The 8,594-nt window shown below is 53.0% G+C and overlaps 1 protein-coding gene across 1 annotated transcript; it reads right to left on the reverse strand.

The window, feature by feature from the left end:
* Positions 1 to 275: 275 nt before the first annotated feature.
* On the reverse strand, positions 276 to 7,410 carry LOC128979332 (serine/threonine-protein kinase PAK 3-like). The gene is made up of 14 exons (XM_054397548.1): positions 7,314 to 7,410; positions 6,761 to 6,798; positions 6,187 to 6,318; positions 5,692 to 5,925; positions 5,375 to 5,608; positions 4,364 to 4,436; positions 3,966 to 4,029; positions 3,296 to 3,344; positions 2,745 to 2,854; positions 2,508 to 2,625; positions 1,907 to 2,006; positions 1,283 to 1,479; positions 968 to 1,105; positions 276 to 362 (listed from the first exon to the last, which is right to left on the reverse strand). Exons 1-14 carry the CDS (start codon positions 7,408 to 7,410, stop codon positions 276 to 278), a joined length of 1,671 nt encoding a protein of 556 aa, XP_054253523.1.
* Positions 7,411 to 8,594: the final 1,184 nt, after the last annotated feature.

Genomic DNA, 8,594 nt, shown 5'->3' on the forward strand with positions numbered 1-8,594 from the left:
AGGGCTTGAAATAGCAAAGCTTTTCTGGTCACCGCCTGCCTGTCTTAACCCCTGCTTCATCTTCAGAACAAAGAAAGGAGCCAGCAGGCAGGAAGAACACAAATGAACCTATTTTATTACTAGAGAGCCTGAGCTGTTCTCCATTCCATCAGCAGGACCGTGAGCGCTGGTTTGCTCAGTTGCCCATCTGTCATGCAGCACCAGAGCTGAGGCCATCCCAAGTTGTCCTTCTCAGTCCCGCTCCAAGCAGCCACAGCAGGACCTGGCCTCAGGCACTAGTGGACGCCGTTCCTGGCTTCCTTTGCTGCGGTGATCAGTGGGATCAGGCTGGAGACTGGCCCTGCTGATGTCACAAATGGGTGCTGTCCAGAAGAAGAAACACAAACGAACCATTACTGTCCAAACTCAGGGACCCACAGGCTCAAGCAGCACTCTGGTTCCCAGCCGTAAGCACAAGGAGGGCTGAGGGGAACACCTGCCCCTCTGTCTCCATGTCCAGTCCCTTGCCATCTCAGGCAGACAGAGCCACGGTCCCATCAATCCGTTTCTCAAGGGGTTCTCAGCTGGATGGGATTTTGGCCCTGACAGACCTCAGGGAATGCTGCTGCTGTGCCAGGAAACTCAACCCCCTTCCTTAGTTCCTCTTTCCTAAACACATGGGCTACTTCAGCTGTCACAGAGGCTGAGGGGCATCACCCATTGCTCAGGGAACCCCAACACCTCTAGGAAATGTCTATTCCAGCATTGTCCAGGCCCAGGGCTGTTGTGAAGGACACTGAGGTGCAGGGTTTGAGCAGCAAGGCAAGAGCAGGGAGACACATGATGGAGAGCTGATGGACTCAGCTCTGGCTTGCAGTGGGAGCAGGGTCTGCCTGGCATCATTGCACTCGAGGGTCCTTCAAGTGTAGCTGATGAGGAAACCCTCCCATAGTGCAGCTGCTGCACTTGCAGCTGCTTTGCATTTTACCTGCAGAAGGTCCTTGGCAGACCATCGCCTGTCCACATCCACCTCCAGGCAGCACTGAAGGAAGTCAAGAAGGGCAGCAGAGAGCTCAGCCGGGTTCTGCAGCTTTGGTGTCCCATTGGCCACAATCAGATCACCCACCTAGATAAAAAGGAAGCACGAGGCTTCATCTGCTTCTTTTACTGTGCTCCAGTGTCATTTGTAGAAGCAGGCCATGGTGGCCCTAGTTCAGGCTGATGTGACTGAGATTTTGTCTCCTGGCAGACAAGAGGTGGCACTAGTCAGAAGGACAATGGCATCTACTGGTGTGCCCCTTACCCTGCTGTCGTTTTCAGAGGCGTAGGGAGGTTCTCCTTCGGCCATCTCCACTGCTGTGATGCCAAGGGACCAGATGTCCACCTTGGCGCCGTAGGACTCTTCCTTCATTATTTCTGGAGCCATCCAGTGGGGAGTTCCAGCATAGGTGGTCCTCTTGTTCTGCTCAGGGGTGAGCAGAGCACAGACGCCAAAATCAGCTGAGAAGAAACCCAAGTCTTGTTAAAACCAGCTGAATGGGGCCAGCGAGCCAAGGAAACACCCACTGCATCCTGGGCTGAGAACATCTGCTTGGCTCTACCTGCAGAAGTGGCCATGCATCGGTTGTCAGTGCTGTAAGCCAAGGCACTGCTGAGCTGGCCACTTTACAAAGCCCCCAAGTTCCGTGCAGTGGCCTTTATTCATCTGAACTTTTATCTTGTCACTCCCTCTCTGTGGCAGGAGTTGCCCAAGCCACAGCCACTCCCCACACCTTTTCCTGTCCTTCTCTGCATGCTGGCACTGCACTCTCAGCTTGCAGTGGCGCTCTGGGCACTGCCACAGCCAACGCTTCTGGTACCTGACAGTCGCTCAGAAGCAGCCCCACACCACAGGCTAGGAAGGCTGCCCCTGACCAAGGATACTCACCCAGTTTGACGGACCCGTCCGTTCCAAGCAGGATGTTACAGCCTTTGATGTCCCTGTGGATGATTCCGTTGGAATGAAGGCAGTCCAAACCTTGCAGACACTGAGGGATAAGAAAGAAACAGGAGGGTAAAAATGCATGACCAGAGTTCATCCCAGAAGCACGCAAAGGGCTCTAAAAGATTTCATTTCTAGATGGATTGTGAGCAATGTCAGAATCTTGTGCTCTCTGGAGGCACAGCTTGCTGCTGCAATGCTAGCAGAGGAATGGCCTTCCAAAGGAAGAGAACTATCCCTTGTTGCAGACCGTCCCCTGAAAGCACAGGCACACTGCAGGGAACGGCTGAAAGCAGCAAAAAAGTGAGAAGAGCAAAACTAAACTAACAAAGAGAAGGGACAGTAAGATCAGAGAAGAAGAGAACAAGAGAGCTGAAGAAGTGAAGTGCTACCGGTAGGCACTTCACTGAAGGTGTCCTCTCCTCTCCATACTGGAAAAGCTGCAGAGAAACAACAGCCTCTGAAGACGCCGCCTCTCCCGTTCTTACCAGCTGTGGAGAAGAACCATCCTGTCCCAATATCTGGAAGCACACACAGCGTCCCTTACCTCCCTGCAGACAGCTGCTGTCTGGCCTTCATCCATACGTGTCGCCTTAAGCACGTCAGCCAGGGAGCCTCCATCCAGGTACTCCAGGACCAGCCACAGCTCAGCACCCACCAGATAGCTGACAAGAAAGTAGTGTCAGAGTAGAGCAATAAGTAAAGAGGTCACTGCTCTGCAGTGAGTACCTTTGGCTCGCACTATGCATTGTTACCTTCACCTGGTAAGAACAGGAGCACTCACCTGTCCAGGTAGTTGATGATGTTTGGGTTCTTTTGGTCCCGTAGGACGAGGATTTCATTCATCACATAGTCCTCATCCCCAGGATTGACATAAATGTGCTTGATGGCCACCTGAAATGATATTGAAATCCATGAGCTTCAGCAGGCTGCTGCATGAGATCAGGATCAACACAGAGGGAGCATTTGTGCAGGGCCATAGCCAAGCTGTGCCCAACTGTCTTCCTCTGAGACTCAGGAGCTCCTGAGTTTGAGTTACATGACAACCCCCTGTTTCTCTGCTGCCTTGGGTGCTACTTACAGGATGCTAGGCCATGGACATTGGGCCTTGTGAAACCTGTGGAACTGTTGAGCTACTGTAGCAGAGCAACCACCTCACTCTGAAAGAGCTTGCACTGAGCAACTGAAGAGAGCAGATGACGGATTTTGCCAGCTGGCGCTAGTCTGTGTTTCAGAGGAAAGGGCTAGGGGTGACCTGAAAACTCCATCCCGAGTTTGCAGCCCCACAGAAGGCAATGAAGAGCTGCAGAAGCTGCTGGGACTCCTGGCACTCACCTCTCGTTCTGTGGCCATTTCAACAGCACGATAAACAGCTCCATAGCTCCTAGAAACACAACAGCAGCAAAGAAAGGAGAAGGGGTTTAGTGCCTGTGAGTGAAAGGCAGCCAAGACAGGAGAGCTCTGCTGCCTGCAGTGGTTCTAAAGCACCTGTGCTCATCCACTGCTCAGCCAGGAAGAAAAAGGCTGCTGCAGCAATCTGGCTCTCCCAGCTCATCCTCTCTGATTGCCTTTGTGAGTATTTTTTCTAGAGGATCTTTCCACTGCACTCGGAACCGACCTGCAGCAGCACAGGCATGAGCTGCCTATGGCAGCACACTCACTGCTCTGCAAGCAGGGCCTGCAGTCCTCAGACTCTGCTGAGAGCTGGACGAAATCAGCTCAGGCAGCCTTTTAGGCCAGAGATCATCCCCCTCTCTTTGCACTAGTTGTTGAGAGGCACCTTTGCACAAGCTCAGCTGCAGGACAGCCAAGAGGTTATGAGGGCAATGGCCGAGTGCTCACAGTGACAGCATTTATCTGCCTCACCCCCGCCCACCCCCCACCTCCCCACCTTATTCTGACTCTGCTGTCTTCATCTGACACCCATCTCTGGATAGCCTGGCACAGATCCAAGTGTCCTCTACAAGGCAATGCCTTGTTTAGAAGTAGCTATGATTAGGCTTACCCTTGGCCAAGCTTTTCTGCTTCTGCATATTTATTCTCAGGATGTCCCATGCTCACAATGCTCCCTGGAAGATACAAAAGGAAAGAGGCTTCCTTAAAGATGTAGCAGAGCAGGTCACAGCCTTGTGCTCCAGCAGAAACAATCTCTGCATTTGCCTTTCTGGCAGAAGGAAGCTCAGGCAAACCCCAGCCTGGGCACAGCTGCCCTCAGAGGCAGCAGCAACACCCCCCTCCCCCTCAGCAGCAGTGCTCTCTGGTTGCCTCCAAGGCCATTCTCAGCTTGTGTAGGGAGCTGTGAGTGACTCCTGACACTCAGCTGAGGATGAACATTGGGCAGCTGTCATCCTGAGGCATGCACACAGTGCACTGCTCTCTCAGGCAGGAGTACAGAATACATACTGAGTTTGTCCAGGGAGTCCTCATCTGTCTGCAGTTGTCCACACCTCTTGCTGTAGGACGCCCATAAGGAGGCCTGTGACGAGAGATGGTTTAGGGTCAGAAAGGAGGCTTGCAGAGATGCCCCAGAGGTGGTACGTTGAGTGCAGACCCTCAGGAAGATCCAGTCTGCCACACACAGAGCTCTGGGTTTGCTGTCCCTGTCCCAGACTGGAGGGGCACAATGGCAGGCTGGCTCTGCAGACGTTCATGGCTGCTGCCACTTCAGCCCTCACTGCTTTTCTGAATGATGGCCGATGTAGTGAGTTTGTCTTGTTGCTGGGGACAGAAATGGATGTGCCCAGGGCCTCACAGCCTTGTTACTCCATGCTCAGGTGTTGCCATGGGTAACCAAAAGAGTCTGGAAGTTGCGACATGAATGTCTGAAAGAAGCAGGGAGCATCTCCCTTTGCTGACCTCTCCTCAGTATTGCAGGCTTTGGGGAGCAGCCTGCTCCATTAGGAGCTGCGCCCCAGGCCTTCACAGACCTTCCTTCTCTTCACAGTGCAGAGCTGTGCAGGGCTCTTCTCGCCACAGTTCAGCCATATAAAAGTTCAATCTGTAGTCTAAGCTGTTCATTCAGCTCCTCAGAGAGTCTGTAGGGGAGGGACAGGTATCTCCATGGCACAGTTTCTGCCATGTTTCCTGCGTGGGCCCACCACTCTCTCCACCAATGACAGAGAGCCTGCAGAGATGCTTTGGGCAAAGCTGCTTCCTTTTACACCAGCAACACTCAAAGACACAAAGCCACCTTCTCCCTGAGACTGTGATGAATTCAGACTCCCTCTCAGACTCCCAGGAAACTCATGGCTAATAGGAGATATCAAACAGATTGTCCTGGTGTCAGTAGCTTTGGTGAAACACTAGGTCATGGCCGGTCTCGAGCCCTGGGAGTATTCTTCCAAGGACTGCCTGATCAGAAACATGTCACCCTGAATGATACCCAACACAGTGCTGACCAAAGCTGGGACTTACTGAGTTTGCATGTTCAGAGGGGGGGACCATAGCCGGCAGAGGCTCATAGTCGTCCTCCCAGTTTTCAGCATCCTCAGCCTCAACGTCCTTAACTCTGTCAAACTGATCTTCGTATTCCTCATTTTCATTCCCCTCTCTGTCATATTCTTCATCTTCACAGCCACCTGCTTCATCTTCATCCCCTTCAGCAGATACTGATCCATCTAGCAGGTGACCTGATGCTGGTGGTGTGTTCTGTGGATAGACAGGGCTGCCTGATCAGAAACATGTCACTCCGATTGACACCAAGCACAGTGCTGACCAAAGCTGGGACTTACTGAGTTTGCGTGTTCAGATGGGGGGACCACAACCGGCAGAGGCTCATAGTCATCCTCCCAGTTTTCACCATCCTCAGCCTCAGCTTCCTTAACTCTTTCAAAGTGATCTTCATATTCCTCATTGTCATGCTCTTCTCTGCCATATTCCTCATCTTCATAGCCACCTGCTTCGTCTTCCTCCCCTTCAGCAGAAGCTGATCCATCTAGCAGGTGGCCCGATGCTGCTGATGTGTTCTGTGGACAGAGAGGAGGACAAGTGACAGTCATCATCTGGGCACTTGGGAGGTGTGGTCACTCCCCATCACTTCAGTCTGCTTAGAGCTCAGGAACCAGTCCAGACATGGCTATAGTCCTACAGGCCTCAGCTCTAAGTTACACCTGACACATAGGTCATGGTGGGACTTCAGCCCTTGGACTCTTCACCCGAGGGCTGTCTGATCAGAAACATGCTGCTGAATGACACCAAATCCTGTGCTGACCAAAGCTGGGACTTACTGATTTTGCAGCTTCAGGCTGGCGTACCCTCAGAGGTTGAGGTTCATAGTCATTTCTCCTCTCTTCAATGACCTTATCCTCTTCATCAGAACCAGCAGGAACTCCTAGGTTCTCTGCTCCTGGTCCCAAGTCCTGTGGACAAACAGGAGCATGAGTGGCTGTCACCGCCACTGGCTGTCACTGCTGTGTGAGTTCGTTTTGGTGATTCTCAGTGTGGCTAAAAACATCTAAAGCACCCCAGCCCTCAGTCAGTGTCACTTCACAGCATGCAGTGCTGGGATACATCACTGGCAGTCAAACCTAGCAGCTGGTTAACTGCTCTGGCCTTGTGTCTTCCCCAGCTGTAGGAGCTGGAGTGGAGCACACTGCCAGAGAGTCACACGCAACACAGAGGCTTGCAGCTTGGGTGAGACTCAGTTCCATCACGCAGCTCTGAAAGGGAAGTGGGGTAAGGGGCAGCATGCTGCTCTGGCCAGAGCAGGGAATGACAGGTCAGACGTTCCAAAGACACCTCACAGCACGCTCCACTGTCCTTAACCAGTCTGGGAGCAGCAAAGGAGACCTCCACACTCACCGAAGGATGGGCTCTTCCAAATCCACGTCTGATTTGATCTGCAATGAGCAAGGCAGAAGTCACCAGAGGTGTTATGGACCTGCTGCTGTGGGGAAGCCCAGGGAACAAGCACACCCAAAGGGATGGAATCTTTCTTTCACATCATCCCTCCGGCAGCCATGGATATCACACAGTACATATGGCAACAGGGCAATGTTGTGTCAGGGTGTTCTTTTGGCACAGTTCCTTGTGTTTAATTTCTGCCCTGGTTTGCCAGCAAACCGAAGAAATAGAAACTTGCTCAAGAAAATGCTTTCTGCTCTGTACAGGAGCTCCTAAAGCAGCCTCTTTCCTCTTTCTTTGTTTTCTCTTGAGCTGCTGACAATGTTTCCCCTTGAAAGCTTCCCCAATTGCCCTTTAGCCCCAGCAGTTCTGTAGCCAGGAGCCCTACCAAGCCAACGCTATCTCAGTGGTGTTCTTGTTAAGGACCAACTGGGCCACTGAGGAAGGCCACGAGAACACAGCTACACAGCAAGCAGATTTGCTGCTCCCTCTAGTAAGAGCCTCTACTTACTTGCTAACAGCTCTGCCATCAGCCAGGGCTTGTCCAACAAACAATTGAAAGCATTGTCCAACAGGAAGCCAAGGCCAGCAAGGAGCTGCCCTGCCATCTTTGCCGCACTGCACAGCAACTGCCCAGGCTGCAGCCAGGCAAGGCTCAGCAGGATCTTCCTGGGAAGAGCAGGCGTGGGAGACTGTTCTGTGCACCAGGGAGACCGCTCTGAACACTGAGGCTTCAGACCCTGCTTCTTCTGCTGCACCCAGCACGGCTTTTACATCACAGCAGAGCCCTGCTAGGTGCGTTTGTGACATCAGCAGAGTCTCCTCTACAGCTAACCACAAGCAGCCTTGACACCTCTCCTCTGTCACAAAGGTTCACCACAAATCCTCGTGCTCCATAGCCTCTTGATGAACAGATTGATGGATTCATGGAGTGGCTTGGGTTGGAAGGGACATTAAAGATCGTCTAGTTCAAAGGCCCACTGCCATCTGCAGGGACACCTTCCACTAGACCAGGTTGCTTGAGGTCTCAAACACCTCCAGGGTGAGGGCACCACAGCCTCCCTGGGCAACCTGTTCCAGTTGCTGAAAAGCCTCACTGTGAAGAATTTGTTCCTAATCTCCAGTCTAAATCTCCACTCCTCAAGCTTCAATTCACAGCAACCCCATGTAAAAATTTCCTCCCCAGCTTTCCTCCAGCCTCCACCAGGTACCAGAAGGCTGCTCTGAGGTCTCCCTGAAGCCTTTTCTTCTCCAGACTGAAGAGCCCCAACTCTCTCAGCCAGTCCCATAGGGCAGGTGCTCCAGGCTCTCCCCTGGACCTGCTCCAGCATTTCTATGCCCCTCTTGTGCTGGGGACACCAGAACAAGAGGCAGTGCTGCGGGTGGGGTTTCAGCAGAGCAGAATCCCCTCCCTGTCCTGCTTCTCTCATTGCTTGAATGCAGCACATGGCTGCCGTCTGAGCTGCATGAGGGCACAGCTGGCTCCTGAGGGGTCCTTGCTGGACCCTTCTCTTCTTCTCCTTGTCTGGAGGGACAGTCTGGGCAAGGCAAGCATGGAAGAGGTGGGGAAAATCATCCCAGCCACTAGCCCAGCAGGGCTGGCTGGGAGCCTGGGCCTGACCCAGTTCTGAGGTAGAGGGGCCTGGCTTTGGAGGCAGGGGAAGCAGCAGCTGCTGGCTTTTGGTAGAGAAATGATCAAGGGAGGCCGTGACAGGCTGCCTGCTCTCTGCCAGGCCGAGGTGAACAAAAGCCACCACTTCTGGGCAGAGCAACACAGAGCATGGCAGCAAGA

This window comes from Indicator indicator, chromosome Z, assembly GCF_027791375.1.
Source record: "Indicator indicator isolate 239-I01 chromosome Z, UM_Iind_1.1, whole genome shotgun sequence".
Taxonomy (NCBI): Eukaryota; Metazoa; Chordata; class Aves; order Piciformes; family Indicatoridae; genus Indicator; species Indicator indicator.

Bases quoted from the DNA above. Each gene is read 5' to 3' on its own strand.
- LOC128979332 (XM_054397548.1), bottom strand. From the start codon at position 7,410: ATGGCAGGGCAGCTCCTTGCTGGCCTTGGCTTCCTGTTGGACAATGCT. The intron at 4,030-4,363 runs GTATGTATTCTG...TGTATCTTCCAG, and splicing joins GGACTCCCTGGACAAACTCA to GGAGCATTGTGAGCATGGGA. The intron at 1,106-1,282 runs GTAAGGGGCACA...CTTTTTATCTAG, and splicing joins CCTCTGAAAACGACAGCAGG to GTGGGTGATCTGATTGTGGC.